Genomic DNA, 17,211 nt, shown 5'->3' with positions numbered 1-17,211 from the left:
GTCGCTCATGCAAGATGTGTATACAAGTGTGACTTACACAGAGGTCAGTGTACGACTGTAATACCATGTGTGATCAGTTGATCTCAATATTGGACCATAACACCATATGTGGCTCATGCAGGTGTATCCTAGGCCAGTAACGCAATTTAAGACTCGTACAGTGTCGGTATCAACATTTGCTCGGAATAGGACCATCGTACTGCGTACGACTCAAGTATTCTCGGTAGAGTAATACAATATTTGACATAGACATGCTGTAATATCATGTATGGCACACAAATGCTCAATATAGGTGCAAGACTAAAAGGTGGCCTTCAGTGAGCAGAATAGCTAAAACAATTACCAAATAGTGTCTTACTGCTCCCACCAACTCCAACTAAAGTAATGATGAACTACAAAGAGGAAAATATTTGTTCCAAGATAAACCAATAATTGTTTTAGAAGTAGGCCAAAACTGTCTCTTCTGGACGAGTGTGAAAGGCAATATTATATAAACATTGCAAGAAAACGTAATAGAAAATAAAGAATTAATATCCAGTATTCCCACATGTAAAGTAAAGGTTTGATAAACATAAAACATAAATTGGAAATAAATAAAAAATCTACAGGGAAACACAGGATAATTTAACCAAAAAGTAATGTTTCACACGTTCCTAAACAGCATGTCCTAATTTCGAGATTATGTCCAAACAGTAAAGAAAACTCAAACAGTAACCTCAGGAAACCTCACAAACTTTTACGAATTGGCAAAATGAAATCCTAATTGTTGTCTTCACAAGTAATTTTAAAATTAGAAGGGGCAGGCCAGTTGAGATCAATCATTGAGCTTGGACCAGCTCAGGGAGCCCCTTGGGCCAATGGGTAAAGAGGATACAGAAGTAGTGAATTCTACATTCAGACGGAGTAGTTCTCAGAAGATGAAACACACTTCTGTTAAATTCTCATTGCCAGTTCAGGTGGATTTAGCCAGCCTTGCCTTTTGGCTGTTCCAGCTGAAAGTTCTAGTTCTTTTCCTGTGTTTCTGCACAGGAAATCTCACTCACAAAAGCTCTGAGCTTATTCTTCACTGCACAACTGCAATGGATAGAATTCAAATTCTTCCTGTACGATTTTAGGAGTTAGGAGTTTCGACACAAAGCACAAGACTTGATGCAAACTTTTCCAAAGGGAGTGGGATGAGGCTTTTCCTCCCACAATGATATACTTAAAGGGGTCTCATAAGGGATCAGTGTGGTGAAATTCAGCTTGCATGAGAAGTTCTACTCTTTCTCAGGGCTCACTACACCAAGTTCCTACAGCCTGCATGCAAAGTGGTCACAACCCGTGATCGCCCATTGGTTGACTCTCAGTATGCCAGCCTTATCAGGCTTTCAAGATTTAAAATAGCAGCTCTTCAAATCAATTTTATGCATCAACGCTGGCACTTCTGTTATGCGCATGTACATTAAGTTCGACTTCTCTTATTCCAAGCAGGCCTTATACAAGTCATTGCAAGCGTCTCTATGACGTGAAACACTAGGATAGTTGTGTAGGTTTTCGTGGCACGGAGATTTTATGGAGTAGAGAGTCTAATGCTGCAATTTTCACATTTCAAGATAACATCAGTTTTTTTACCCCAAGATTAAATCTGAAATAGTTTCCTGAATCATTCAAATAGTTTATTATGCTGCTTTCTGTCATTCATTTTAGCTTTTAAGATTCAATCCAGATAGGCACTGCATTGGCTGCATGCTCTGTAGCCCCTTCTCTTTTGCTACACTACAAAACATACTCATAAATATTTGATAACTATCCTTAAACCTTACCCTTAAACTGACTCTTTCTCTGACACTAATATTTACTTTTAGCTATCAACTATATCTATTTTATTTTATTTATTACCAATAACATCTTGTTCAGAAACATTTTACAAAGCAACGCTGGTGGCAGGACTTAGAACAATGAGGGTGGTTATGTTAATATTAAGCTGAAACAGTGGTGTGGATTCACTGTGTCAGTTGTATGGAAAGACAAACATATAACTAACATAAAACCTTTCCTTGACTAGGTGGACAGATAGGTCTTAACCCAAATGCCAACCTAATCCTGAGCCATAGCCCCTTAGTCTAGGCATAATCCAAATTCTCAAATAAAAACTAACCACAACCCAAGTCATAAGCATACTCAACATCACATTGCTAGGCAATACTGTAACCATTCTTTGAAACAGCCATACATGAACATAAACCTACATTTAACCCTTAAGCCTAATCATACTATTCACAATAATTCTAACCCAGGCTGTACTGAAATCATAACAGTAATTCCTACACAAACTCAAGATTAGAGCCAGGTTCTGTTTAATGCAATTTGACAGTAAAGCGGCTCAGTCTCAGAATCGGAAAACTAAAAAAATAGATTTTCCTTTTTTTGCTCAGGCGCGTACAATCGGCCAAAATCTGCTGGTAAGTTCTGGGATTTAAAAAAAAAAGAGTGACTATAGGTTACACTTAATGCTGAATAGGCACATGTGCAAAACAAGTTCCGATTTCATTTTTATCCAGTATCCGCCCTATCTCTGAGTCCAAATGACCCAGCAAGTGCAACTCACAATGGCTCTACATAAGACCAGAACAGTGCCTACAAAGCACAAAATGTCACAAAAACTCTCTGCAGATTTCATGCTGGGGATCTACAGTGGATCCGTTGTCACGTGTGGAATGATGACCCGACATCTAACCGTTAAATCTTATTTCTGTCCGATTACTCTCTAATCACAAACACAACAAGTGAGTTTAACCACACAAGTGGGAATTCCATAAGCCAGGCCTCACTAGTCTCCATGACAAGAGATGAAAGGTTCACAAAAACAAGTTCCACTAAATCTTTGTCGTCTCCGTCAATTACTCTTTCTATTGGTCTGTCAACAGCCCAGAGGTTCTGCTTGAATTCCTACAGCCGCAAATATGCAGAACTCTGGACGTGCTGGCACCCCAATATAAATAAATTGAAATCAGCTGAGAAGATGGCCAGCAGGTGGTTTGACTCCGTTCTGGCAGACATAAAGCGGCAAGTCAGAAATGAGGCAACAATGGAAGAAATCCCAAATGGAATCTGACAGAAAATTGTGTAAAACTTATATGATAATGAGTTTGAGTTTGAGTTTAAAGTATTTGTATAGCGCACTTTCACCGGCGGTTTCATGGCGCTGCAACAGACAGATTCTCAGAGTAGGAGAAGGAAAGCAGAATAGAAAGGAGAGAAAATAAGTGGTCTAGTTAAAACATTTGGCAAAAAAAATGGGCCTTGAGTTTCTTCCGAAATTGATATCACAGAGCAATTCAAAAAGCAATAATAAAAAAAAAAAAAAAAAAAAAAAAAAAAAATATATGATTTCTTTCAACCAGACTCAATCAAGCACTCATGCAAACTAGAGAATAATGTAAGCTACTTAGAGATATCACAGAACTGGAGCCAGTACAGAAACCCCCGTTGTCTCTGACCAGCATTGCGATTATCCTGTCACATCCTTCTTTGACAACAAGATTACAACAATCCGAGAGGAGATATCAGAGAAAGTAGGGTCTTTTCCTAGCACATCATTTGAGACGCTCATACACTCTTTCTCATTCTTCTCCATGGCAGTGTGGTTACCCGAAAGCCTTAAACTTTCAAGTGAACCCTGCTCAACTACACAAAAAAGCAGATTTTCAATAAGTAGTCCATATACAGCTAATAGGATAAAAAAATTCCTTCAATGATGTTTGGTGCCAAAACCAATAAAGTATGCAATAGCCACTCCGTTACAGTAAACAGAAGGCCAACCTACTGGAACAAGAGAATTACAGACTAATTTTTAATCTCCCCTTCATTGGAAAGATCATGGAAGGGGAGGTAACTCTACACTTGCAATACTTTACAGATTCCAACTCAGAGTGTGGCAAGAGATAGACCCATCTGTTGCAGACAACAGAAAAGATCTGCTTCAGTCTGCTCTGAAATTCTAATGCTTCCTGACGTGTCAGTAGCCTATGACACAGTGGACCACAATTCTTTATGTATAGGTTTTGTAGAGCGCCTGAATCACCCCCGGAGGGGGATCTCTGCGCTTTGGTTGGAGCATGCTGGAGGGCTGAGGAGGATGTTAAAACAGGGAGGCCTTGAGAAGTTACCTAAAATGCAGATAATCAGGGCATTGCCTCAGGTGTATGGGAAGAAGATTCCAGTACCAGGGAGCAAGGTAGAAAAAGATTTCCCACCTAGCCTGGTTTTTCCTAACTCTGGGGACTTGGAGAAGAGATTTGCTGCAAGACCTTAGAGTCCTAGAGGGGGGTATAAAGTTTCTAGGACAAAACATTACTGTTTCAGTTCTAGAAAAGGATCTGGGATCACTAGAACGGCACTCCAAAGTTGTAAATCTTTCTTGTCAACCCAGACACAAAAATTGAAAGCTGGGTCTACCACAGGTGGGTACCCACCCCCCTGTATCCCATGCTATTTAGCATATACATGAGACTGCACTCTAAACTAATCTAAAGGATCCTTCCCTTACTTCAGCATCCTTATCAGATGAAACTAATCGAGACAACCCCTGCAATGTGGTTTATGCCGAAACACCGCATTAAAAGATATCCAGAAACTCCAGAGTCTGCTATACCAAGAAGCTAACCTATGGAGATCATTTAGACTTTGGTAGAGTGAGGTCCACTACAAATTGCCGGCGTTGTCACCGTGTAAACTCTCGATTCACCCACCTCATTTGGAGTCAAAGGAACCACCGGGAACTCTGATGGCAGAGCCTCCGCCGGCCCCGCTGGCGGAAATGCTGCATCTTGCATTCCACCCACCCTTGGTCAGCCAGGTCACGGTGGATCACAGTAGCTGTTGCTCCACCTTTCTTAGTATGGGGCAAGCATCACTGGTTTTTCCTTCAGAGACCACATTGTGTGACATCAGGGTCCAGGAAGGAAAATGCAGGAATATACCTGACGCTCTATGAGAAAACTTCCTGCACTTCGAGATATTTGTATTTTCCTTTTCAGCCACAACTCTCATGTGTGGGGAATTGTAGATAGAGAATGCCATGCTGGTCCAAAGCATACAGTACTCTTTCAACATTCTACTCTGACATCAGTGCATTTGCTTCATTGATGGACTCACAGAAGGCATAGATATGACTGCCAGGCTGTCAGGTATCACTCAATATGGTTAAAATGTCCTCTATATCTCAATTTGAAGAAATATTTATATATCATTCTTGCCCTTAAAGAATTACATTGTCTTCAGGTGGCACTGAGAAAGCACTTTAAAATCCTCTACAGTATCATCAAGTTCAAGCAGGGACCAGCCCAAAATATATCCTATTTGCAATTCATGAATTATATCTAAAAAACATAAGCATGAAATCCAGCAAATGAACATCCACCGGAAGACCAATAGAGGAAGTGAATCAGTGTTTTGTGAACCTGGTTTAAAACACTATGAGTTCAAATTTTAAAAAACGCAACCTAACTTGGGAGCTTTCAAAAAGAAACTGAAAAAAGCCTTCCCTTCCATCAATACCTGCCTAGCCCATAGAAAAAAAGCTAGGAATCCTTTTTAGGTTGAGCCGCTCTGCGTGGCATGCATGGTGTATGCACTGGAAGCCCCGCCCACTCTCTGCCCAGATTTGTCATTGCCTTGTGTCATTGTCCTTCTTAAATGCTGGCTTCCGATTCGTAAATATGCTTGTTAGTCCCTCCTTGGCACCGTCTTGTCTGCATTTGTTACCTTCCATAATGACTGGACCTTTTACTTGGCTTGTTACATGGTCTGCATTATAAGTCGGTGAGCAGTATTTTGTTTATTGCCACTCATGGAGACAATGGCGGCTGCTTTATGTATTTGCAGCGCGCCCACATAGCACTATGCTGCTCTAACTTGCATGCCGAGCACGGTGCCTAATGAGGGACACCACGCTCAGTTTTAACTTTTCGTTTTTTACTTGCATGCTGAGCGCAGCGCTTGCTTTAGGGGCACCGCACTTAGTTTTTTTTAAAAATGTAAACTTAGATGTTGAGCGTGTCGCCCATTTCAGGGACACCGCGCTCGGTTTCATTTTTTTTTTTAAACTTTAATAGTGAGCGCGGCGCCTTCCTCACGGACACCACGCTCTGCAATACAATAGGTATCGCTTTTGCAAATGTTTGAACTATTGGTATTTAATATTACAAAAGGCATTGCCATTTACAATGCCAATAGCTCAAAATCTCGCAATTGCGATACCTATTGCATTGTAAATGCTTGTTATACGCCTGATCCCACCCCTCGAGACGATTTATGAGCCTTTACTGGCTGATATTCTATTCTATGCTATTGGTTGACATTTTTATCATAGAGAGAGATCAGTCATCAAAGAAAATTGCAACCTTATTTTCTGACAGGCCTCACTGGTGCAAAATGCTAACTTGTACCAAGCCCTCTTTTCTTTTTACAAAACTCTGAAAATAAAGAAATAAAGGTGAATGTTCTTCAGTCTTCCCAATAAAAGAGCAGTGCACCAATTAACTGGATGCAACAGCAGTCTATCCAAGACAGGACAATGGCATGTGCTGTTGCAGTTCTTGATTACATTTGTTGGAATGTTTCAAATTTCCTTTTTAAGTGGAGGTAATACAGATACCTGGGTGAAATTTAAATTCTGCCAGCATAATACGCATAAGTGCAGAAATTTAGGCATTACACTTGTTCCACGAAATTTCTGAAATGATGCCATTACACCACTTCACATAATGACACACTATTCACAGTAAAATTATACCGTGAATGTACAAACCCAAACGCTTTAGCTTTTGAGAAAGGGGCCCATCCCCTACTGGATTTTGCAACGTACATGCACCAGGACACATCTTGGCATGTAGGCTTTTCAGACCAGAGGAATATTTTTAACCTTTAACCCTTTCAACCTTTCCAAGCTCTATTTAACTATGCAAACTCGTCGGTTATGTTATAGTTGGTATAGGGTTGCATTACTATTTGTGGCTTCGATTGGCCCGCTCCAGCCGCATAATAAACTGTGACTCACACTGGCTCAGTACACGGCTGTAGCCTCTTCTGGTGCTCGGAGTATGAATTCAGGGGCGCGTTTCGCTCATAACAGAGCGGAATCCTGCTTGTACCATCTGAGGCTAAACATCAAGCTCTTTTTTTAAACCAGCTTCATATATCCGTTTATGACTGGAAAGGATTGCCAATTTCTTTACTTAATGTTTGATAACTTTTTTTTTAACTTCTTTTCATTAAGCAGTTATTGAAATAAAGAAGTCATCAAAAGCATAACAAAGTACCACTGTAATGCCGCTCACAGGGAATGTTTGATAACTTTTAATGATGAAGTACATTTCAGACCACTGTCGTTTCACCCTCTGCTGACGCTACGCCACGTCAATCTCCACCTCCCCAAAAAGTCTGCATATTATATTCAAGAAGCCTTTCCTTCCATACAGCCAAGGCAACTTTCAAGGGTTGGCTCAACTGGGTGACGTACCTTAGAGGCTCTGACAGTACCGCCCTGCGAAACTCCAGGGGAATGTGGGCTTCCTTGGATGAGTTCCTGGACCCCTACGAACCCCCGTGAGAAGAACTAGCAAAAGGAACCAAATGGCCCTAAAACTACACCCCCACAAGATCAGAACACTAACGAGAAGGAAGTAAACTTCTGGTATACTATCTCTTCTTCTCTCTCTCTTAATCTCTATCCTTTCCCTTTTCACTCATTCTTATTCTCTTAGCGGGACAGTGGATAGGGGACAGCCAGACATACATAATGTGTAACTGTATTCTCAACAAACACAGCCAGTTTGGGCTGCCACCCTGTAACGACAAAGCGTTGATGACCATATGTGTAAAAATCAATAAAAATATGTTGAAATTCGCTCTTTGTCAGTTGTGCAAACCAGTGTGTCACAGGCTCTAGTGCAAGGAAGGAAATGCCCCTATGGCTGCTATTTGAGTTATAAAATACAGCAATTATCGGGGTTCAGTGGGCCCCATTGCATCTGCACCTGCTGCACCAATAGAAGCTACGTCCCTGTCATTTGTATCTGCAGGAGAACAGATTATGAGACTGTAAGAATCTGGTTTGTCCTCTGTAGTGGTTCTAGTGAGGTCCCACACGTTTTTTACTTGTCCTATTTAATTTTGGTAATCAAGTTCCATTTTCACCATACCAGGCATTGCAAGTGATACTTTTTCAGCTGTGGTAAAGCAAAAAACAACCTGGAACCAAATGGTGGCAAATCCTAGATTAAGTACATACTTGGCTAACAAAATGCATATCTCTGCAGTTGTTATTTAATATGAGCATTCTCAAATCCAACTGACCTTTCTTTGCCAATCCCAATTGTCTGGCTTTGACAATGCTTGTATAATTGCCCTGGCACTCAGAAAGCCAAAATCAGCAAACAGCCTTAGTAGTAGTCAGGGGTGGCTCCTCCATTAGGGCGGAGGAGTGTCACCCCACTGCTTTCTCGCAGTGTGATAAACAGAAACATAAAATGTTAACCTACCGTTTTATGTTTCTGCTTCTCGCACTGTGAGAAAGCAGAAGGGTTTGGTTGGGGGCGGGTCTGCTCTAGGGCAGGGGAGGAGTGGCTTACACACTGCTGAGGGCACTGACTGTTTGGTCGACCCTCCGGGAACGACCAAACCAGTCATGTGCACACTGCCTTTTCTCTATGTAGGCTGCATGTAGCCTACATGTGGAAAATGGACTCCCTATAGGCGCCTGGTTGGTCAGCGTCCCGACCAATCAAACGCTGCCATTACAGTGTTGTGATTGGCTTAGATGAGGGGAGGGAGGCTGCCTGCTTCCTGTTCTACCCTGAGGCAGGAGAGCAGAAAAACGCGGGACCCGGCAGACAGGTAAGTTTTAAAAATGTATTAACCCCCCAACCCTTCCCGCGCTACCCTCCCGCGTGACCACCCCTCCCCACCCGCGATTTATGCCAGCCACGACTGGTAGAAGTGCTTGCTGTGCTTCCCAGATGCCATTACATTGCATGCAAACGCAATGTGTCGGCCATCTTGGAAGCATGGACAATGTCATTACAAGATGGCCAATCACTGATATTGGCTTTGCCAGTGCAGATCCAATTTACAAGCATTAGCGATAATAGCGGAAAGCGGTGGGTAAGGGGCAGAGAGAGACGATAAGGTGGGGAAGGGGAGAGAAAGAGAGAGAGAGACATTAAGTTGGAGGAATGCTCATTGTCGGGCAGAGGGAGGGGGGAAGAGGAAAATAGAGGCAGTGGGGGAGTGTGGGAAACAGAGATTGACTGATTGATGGGGAAAGCCGGAGGGATCAAGGGAAAGAGAATGTGTGAGCATTTGAAAAAATGAGACAAAGTGAGAGAGAGAAAGGAAGGAATGAGAAAGAGATTAACTCTCATTAAGTGATGAAACAGAGAACACTAAAGGATCCCAGCCATGAGCCGTGGAAGGACACACTGACTCAATCAAAAATCACAGTGAAACGTAAATGCTCTGATGGCAGGACAATCACAAGAATAGGCAGGAAATACATTATATTAGGAACAGGTAATTGAAATATTCAAGAAACCCAATTTATCATGAGCAAGGAGCATACTCTAAACCCACTATAAGTGTAACTTAAAGTATCGGGCACATTTCTGTCTGAGACAGACAACTAAAGCTGTCTGCAGTGAGACTGTAAAACGTTACAGAAAGTTTGGGAGCCAGATGTACATTAAAAATGGTTGCAAAAAGTGGTTGCAAATTGTCCACCAACTTTTGTACCCCTTCTTTAATTTTGGGATGTAACTTATGAGTTCGTAGGTTGCGCCACAAATTGTCCAGTCGCAGGGAGTGCAGAACAACCTACTTACTGAATATTAATTAGGCAAGTTTGAATTTGCAACCCCCCTGCGATTGGCTACAAACAGGGATGGTGCCCTGCAAGGAACAACAGACCACCATCCCTGTCTTTGCATCAACAAACAGGGAAGCTTTTTATTTTACTAGCATGTGTTCCCTTAGAGGAACCTGTGGCGTTCCAAGAGCAAACAATTCTAATTTGGTAACAAATCAGGATAAAAGGCAGTAGCCCCCTGAACCACTGCTTGAGCCTTTTGCAACCCCAATGTTGCCCAATGGGACAACTTCAGCTTTGTGAATATGTTAACCACGTTGCCAGACCATGTTCGGGGGGTCCATAAGCCAGGCAGGAGCTTCTTGGCCTTCACCCTAAGTGCTGAGGTTGTTCACCACATATGTCCTGGGTCAGTCCTACCATGTATCTACAAACTGGTCTGAGTACAATCCTTTCTGCACTTGACTCTCAGGTTAGTGAGGGTGAGCAGTCATAGGCTTCACAGGAAGGACATGTGGGGTGTTTTTCAGGCCTCAGCAATAATCCCAATGTCCAACCTAGTGCTTGTCTTGTCAACAATGAAAATACTTTAATTGCACAGTTGTACTGAATACTGTGCACATTTCTCTCAGTGCGGTTCTTTCAAAGTGCTACACCTATCCTGTCCCCTCTGCAACTCCCTCCCGGTAGGCCCCCTGTCTCTCACTGCCTCCCTCCCCCACTTCAGAAGTCAGAATGCAGTGTGAATCAAGCTCAGGCCAAAAGTCAAACATGCGCTCAGTCTTTTTAGTCTTTTCTTTTCTTTGTTAGTCTTCCCTGACATCTGATGTCCCCTCACCTCTGGGAGACTCTCTCACCAGCCCTTGTTGTTAATCAGTCATTTGTGAACTCTTTGGTCATAAAGGACTAGGAAGTGGAACAAAGTGCAGTGTTCCAGGACCCACATTTTTAAACAACTTCTAGACAGGGGATCTGAATCCACTGGTTTAATCTAAAGGACCGGTTCGCAATAGCTCTTCTTTCAAGCGCGCTCCTCAGACTGCTCTCCGGACACGGCCTTTGTGTAGAGTGCTCCCTCCCACAGCAGGCAGCGCCGAGGCTGTCTTCAGTCAGGGGAACTCACAACAGAGACACAACCAAGTATGAGGTATCGGCACCTGGCTGTCATCAGCAAAACGAAAGGCATTTTCAGGCAGAGCCAAAAGGTCAGGCCTCACTTACAAACTGACCCACCTCTCACAAGAGTGTCTTCCGATTTTAACTCACCCTTACCATCCACCAAAGGGCAGTGCCCATGAAGGGTAATCAACAGCTCCTTGCTAACAAGAGGCCTCATGGAAATTATAAAGTAAGACTTGTATCCATCCTCCTCCCTTCAGTGTCTGGATTCGTTCCCTCCGGATACAGGAATGCAGGCTATACACTTCCACTATCTGCGAGCAAAGTGTCACTTCTCATATTGTGCTGCGCAAGGCTCAGGGAATCCAAAAAGGATCACACTCTGGTTCCCTCATACACAATTTACCACCATGAGTGTGTTATACTTACTGCACATACACTCAACACAGAAACGAGATGCCAGTGCAATAGTGGGATTTTAGCCCCCGGTGACATAGAAAAAACAAGCATTGGCATAGCCAATAGGTCTCGCCTTTGGGACCTTATAAGTGTTTAGCCATGCAACAGTTGCATAACTAAATACTTATAAGGTCCCAAAAGCGAGACCTATTGGCTATGCCAAGCGGCCGTGCGGCCGCGAAAGTGAGAGTGATCGCGATCACGATCAAACATCAAAGCGGCTGTGAAATTGAATGTAATCGCGGCCAAGCGCGGCGCGCGTGCCCACGCACATGCACTGTAGCTCTAGGCTGGCCTGGTAGCACTTTTTGGAGCCCTCTCAATAAGTCTCGCCAGACCAGCGCATGCGCTGGGTCAGGCGAGACCTAAAAAGGTCGGTCACACTACTGATTTTCTTTAAAACACTATAATCTGCTACCAACGCTGTATGCTCTATGCTCAGGACATGTACAGTAGTTCACTGCCCATGATGAGGGATAGTGAGCCCCTATAGGCCCCAGGACAGGCCCAGGACTAAGCCTGGGCAAAATTTTTATGATTTTCTTGGCAACAATTATGTTAAATGTCCGAAAAATAACAAATTTACGTGAAAAGCTGGTCCTGCAATTTGCTCTATTTTTAGAGCAAAATACGTCCTCACGTGCACACATTTCATGCCAAAAATATTGCGCAAATTTGCAAAGGACATGAACAGCCACTCGTGTTCTGTTCATTTGCATTGTTCCCATGCTCCCTGCATAAACGTACCTCTTGTACTGTACAGTAATTACATTTATGTAGCACATACTACCCCTGATGAGGCGTTGAAGCGCCTATGCATCTCCCAGTGAGAACCATGCTGTGGGGATTTACCCGTCACTGAAATGTAACTTTATGCTTGGCTCCGCTACCATCCCTTCCTACCAATCCGAGCACCTTTGGAAGGGCCCTGGATGTGGCTCACTCTTGAAATGTTGTTTAATAAAGCATCAACTTGGCATTTTCCTAATCACTTGTTTGATCCGTTCATAGTATTGTTTAGAATCTTGCGTCAGGTCTGTAGGTGTGGTTCCATGCTTCTGCTTGATGGAAAATATCTGTTGCTACTAACAATCTAGAATTCTGGGACGCAGAAATACAGAACTTGCTGAAATTGCCAAAATGCACGTGTGGTGAGGGATGATATGGTTTATTTCACATATGAATGCAGCTTCTCTTGAGACCATTTTTTAACATGTAAGAGCATGGACCCACAGCTTTTCTTAGAGTCTGTGGCCAGCGCTGCCAAATGTTGGGTTGGAAAATTCCAAGTTTGCCTAGTCTTGATTCATGCCTCTTTCTTCCACCACCCTACACTTATTGCCTCATTATGGCACCCTTAAAGGTTATTTTTCATTCTTGTTTTTCCCTTTAACACTGTTTTTCCATCTTTCTCTTCCTCTTTCCCCCTTTTCTGTATTTCTCTCTTTTGCTATGGGTCACTATCTAATGATGAAAAATAAGTTCTGGTCCACAAAAATGAGTGCTGGTGCCCACTTCATGCACTCATGCAAAAAGCAAACATTGTCTGTCTGAAGATATGATTATTTTGAGTGTTTTTGGTCTGATTAAGTTCTCCCATTTCTCCCTTCCCTACTTTTGGTGCCTAGAGCCACTATTTTATGCAGTGTGCAGAAGATACATAAAGTGGAAGCCAGGTCTTGCAACTTTTGAAGGACTCAGAGGAGGCATTAGATAATTCACTGAGGATGATGTAGGAAGTCCAGGACAAGGAGGTGATGCAATGTGGCCGAGGAACCCACATTCTTTTCTCCTGTGACCATCAGAATCTGGTTTGGCGGGTGGTGGCGGGGGAGTCACACAGTAGTTACTTTGTGGCACAGGGGACACTGGAGAAGGTGTTTTATTCTGATGTGTATCCTCAAGAAGAAGGGGGTGATGGGAGATGGGTGATACGGTTAGACCCTTCTGTTTGTGAGTGTGATGTCAGTGTGGTAGGCGAGGCATTAGTGTAGGGGGTGACATAAGAGGAGTTATGAGTAGCGAAGACAAAAGGCTACATGGAAGGTCCTTGGTGGTGGTGGCAGGGTCCAATAAGGGAAAGGCTGTTACTTGTGAGGTTCCTAAATAAAATGGGTGTTGTTAGGGTGGGATGTCGAGGAGTCTGTGGGAGTTTCTGGTGAGACAGATAAGCAACAGTAGTGATGGGTAGAGGGGCTACGTGCGACAGCCTACACTGTTCAGCCTAGTTTGCTGTTATCTCCAGCACCGGCATTTACATTCACCTGCCTTATGGCCTCTTGGTAGGAATATGCTACACTGTGCCCTGGAGGGTACTTCTTACACTCCATGTACATACTTCGGCAATGCTTACCAGCCCTATCATGCCAATTGCATATTCTGTACTATGTCTTATTTATTTTCTTTCTGGTATTTGCATACCTCACAACCTTCTGAGTCTCCAAGCAGCTAGTTTGACCAGTGAGCCCCCTGAAATCAATGGTGATTACATGTTTTTGGGAGGGTTATGAAGGTGTTAAAGTCTGGTAATCCCAGTGCTTAATTTGGGCCGGTGGTGGTGGAGCCCACCAGCACTCATTTTTGGGCTCCAGCACTTATCTTCCCTCATCAGGTATTGACCAGGAGCATGACAGGGGAAAACACAGGAAAAGAGGGATGAGAAAGACTGAAAACCCATAAAAAAAGAAAGAAAGCAGGAACCTGTAAGAGTAAAACAAAGGGGCAGAGAGTGGCTTAAAGGGGCATGAGGTCGATTCAAGACTGAAACCTTGGTATCTGGCACGCCGACATTGAATTGAACCGACCGCGGGCTTCTGAGCAGTGCATCGGCACCGGCACTGTGACTCATTAGTTTACAAATTGGACACTGGCCCCAGGGTTCTGTTAAAATCTATGGGATGCATTTCAATTGGTTGCAGGTTAGATGGGTCCAAGGAATGTGTCCCCGCCCCCCCCTTCCTCACCTCCACACGTGGATGAGTTGAGAGGTATGTATTCGTGGACGATAAGCAATAGATACTATAGAGGAGATGGGATTTGGACTTCCCCCTCGACTGGCACCTGCCCAGCCGGACTTTGGGTAGACTTTCCTTCATCTCTCTGTCTTATCTCCCTCCTACCCCTTTACCCTTACCACCTTCCCCTCTACACTTCACTTATCTCGTCTTCTATGCTTTTGTAATGTTTTTCTAGCAACTGATGTAACTTGTAACTGATGTAATTTTGTAATTTTGTGGAACCTCATGTAAAGCGCTCTGATACCTCCGGGTCTAGCCAGCGCTATATAAAACTCCTCAAATAAATAAATAAAATAAAATCCGAAAACATATGTGTCTGTCCAATGCATGCTAATAGACGCGATTCTGGCGGGGGACTCCGGATTTTTAAAGAACAAAATGGCTTTATTTTGACTGTTTCCTGCCTGAAATTGAAATTGTCTCTTCTTCAGTAGAAGTCAATTGGGGAAATACAATCTCCCCATTTTTTTAAATCTCCCACTCAACTCTTCTAAAATGTTACTATGCTTGCTGTCCTTGGCAGAGTAAAAAAAATATCATTTTTGCAGATGTTATAACTTAAGACGCGGCGAAAAGTAAGACGGAGGCAACTTCATCACTTGGAAACACAGGGCAGGTTCGTAGCAGCAGAGAGAGAAGCAGACAAAGCTGGCAGACATCGATCCGGGCTGCACAGTAAGGGGGGGGGGGGGGGCGCGGGGAGGAAAATAAAGGGCCGAGGGAACACTTGTTGCAGTGTTTCAAAACCCGACAACAAAACTGTCTCCGGAGGCAGAGCATACCGCCTCCCGGTTCTTTTTACCACTACTTGTCCAACCCTCCCAAACCCCCGTCCCCTACCCCAAAGTCCGCAGCGTGACTTTGAAAGGAAAATGACTACATCTTTCCTAGCACTAGAGAAATGGCGGGCACATCCCCTCGACTCTTAAAGACCCGAACTGCATCCACCCTCTCGCGGAACCCTGCAACGCCTCTAGGCTTTGACGCTATTCTACCAGCCCCAGCACTTTGGAATTCCCAACAGTTGCTCGCCCCCTCCTGTCCTCTGGAAGCCCCTCGACCCGCCAACCTCCTGCTGACGTAGGACATTCCCTGGACCCCACAGACCACTAAAGCGCTGGAACTACAACAATATCCGCACATCCCCTCAACTCTACTCCGACATCCCCGGTAGCCCCTCACCCGCCCATATCACACACTTGGTAGCCAGTGGACCCCCATGGGGACTCAGCGCTCACTCTCCCGAGCCCCCCGCCCCCCAAGACCACCCGCGGGCTCCTGGCCCCTTGACCTCTCAGGTTCCATACTCACCCACATACACGTCCTCTCTTACCTGCCGCCACGAGAGCTTCAGTCAGGAGAGACAAGTTCACCAGAAATGTGGGCATTGTCCGGATCCATGAACGGCAGCTCTCCGTGGAGGGGGGCCGAAAGGGGGGCACTGCTGTGGAAGGCAAGGAGGACCACAGCCAAGGGGGTGAGAAAGAGGGGGGCAGTGCTGGCAGAGAAGGAGGAAGAGGGAATCCTGATGGCAGAGTGACACAGAGGGGTCACTGCTGACGTCACGCTGAGAGGGGACACTGTCGGGCTGGCCCTTCTGTGATAGTGGCGCGATGAGTGACAGTCCCAGCAGAGCAGCTCTCTTCAGGTGACCGCGCTGCTGCGCCAGCCCCGCCTGGTATGAGATGTGTACAGCTCAGCAGAGGATCAGTGCCGGGAGAGAGGGAATGAGGGAGAGGGGAGGGGAAGTGTGCTACAACTTCTGGGAGGCAGGAAACATGTGTAACAACAACTGCAGGGGGAGAGGAGGGGGTCATAACTTCAGCGAGAGAGAGTAGAGAGTGATTCCAGAAAGTGAGTGAGAAGCGATTGATTCCAGAAAGTGCGTGACAACACCAAGCACAAGTGTGGGAAACAAAATCTCTAGGGGCAGAGAAAGGGGCAATGCATGCTAAGAGGAGTAAAGTCTACATACAATACGTCAAAGGGGTTTAGAGAGTCTAACAGACTTACAAAAAAAAGCATATAACACAATGGACTAAATAGAGATTGGCAAAGAAAATGTGTAAATGAGGAAGTATGATACAACTTTAGGAACGGATCGGGGAGTGTGTAGACAAACGCCTTCCAACTCTTTCCATCGTGTGGGGCCCGGGCTCGTGGCATGGGCCTCCATGACCATTAGCACCCCAACACAACCCATACACCACCGCTGATCCCTGGTTATAGCCGCCCGACCTCCCCACCCCGTAGCCACCGAAGACCCCCGGCCACCATGTCCCGATGTACCGATGGCCGGCCCGGGGCCCCAGCGAAACCTAGACCCTAAACGCGCAATGCCCGGACGAGGGAGAGGGAACCCCCCTAGCAAGACAGGGAGGAGTAGTCTCTGTCACACCTCTGACCTCCTCTCAATAGAGGGTTTCGATCGCCCTCCGGGCCCCCAGGGAGCTGGCTCCCCGCATGCTGGGTGTCTGGAGTCCCTCCCGGCCCAACTTGAAAGGATCAAAGAGCCGAGCGGCAGGAAATCCCAACACACCGCCCCCAGACGCCAAGACCCCTCTCTGTGACGACGCCGGACTTCAAAGAGAAGAAGGCGTATAACAGGGGGTGCTGAGGGAACTGGGGCGGGGAAGACCTGGAACTAAGAGAGCCCTGCGGACCTGGTCGCGGCTCGACAAAACCGGAAAGAAAGATGCTACCTGATCCTTGGAAACCATCTGAGCCCTGCTGACGTTGTCGCGACTCCCGAGAACACTAAGAACACCG

The 17,211-nt window shown here is 44.9% G+C and overlaps 1 protein-coding gene across 1 annotated transcript in view; it reads right to left on the bottom strand.

The window, feature by feature from the left end:
• Window positions 1–16,124, bottom strand: part of VSTM4 (V-set and transmembrane domain containing 4) — a 105,767-nt gene extending 89,643 nt beyond the window's left edge. The window contains exon 1 of the mRNA XM_085608764.1: window positions 15,776–16,124. Coding sequence (XP_085464890.1) covers window positions 15,776–15,830 — 55 coding nt within the window. The 5' untranslated portion in view covers window positions 15,831–16,124. The remainder of the gene's footprint in view (window positions 1–15,775) is intronic.
• Between the last annotated feature and the right edge of the window lie 1,087 nt (window positions 16,125–17,211).

The sequence above is a fragment of the Triturus cristatus genome, chromosome 1_2, assembly GCF_964204655.1.
Source record: "Triturus cristatus chromosome 1_2, aTriCri1.1, whole genome shotgun sequence".
NCBI lineage: Eukaryota > Metazoa > Chordata > Amphibia > Caudata > Salamandridae > Triturus > Triturus cristatus.
This window is presented reverse-complemented; position numbering and strand designations above follow the sequence as displayed.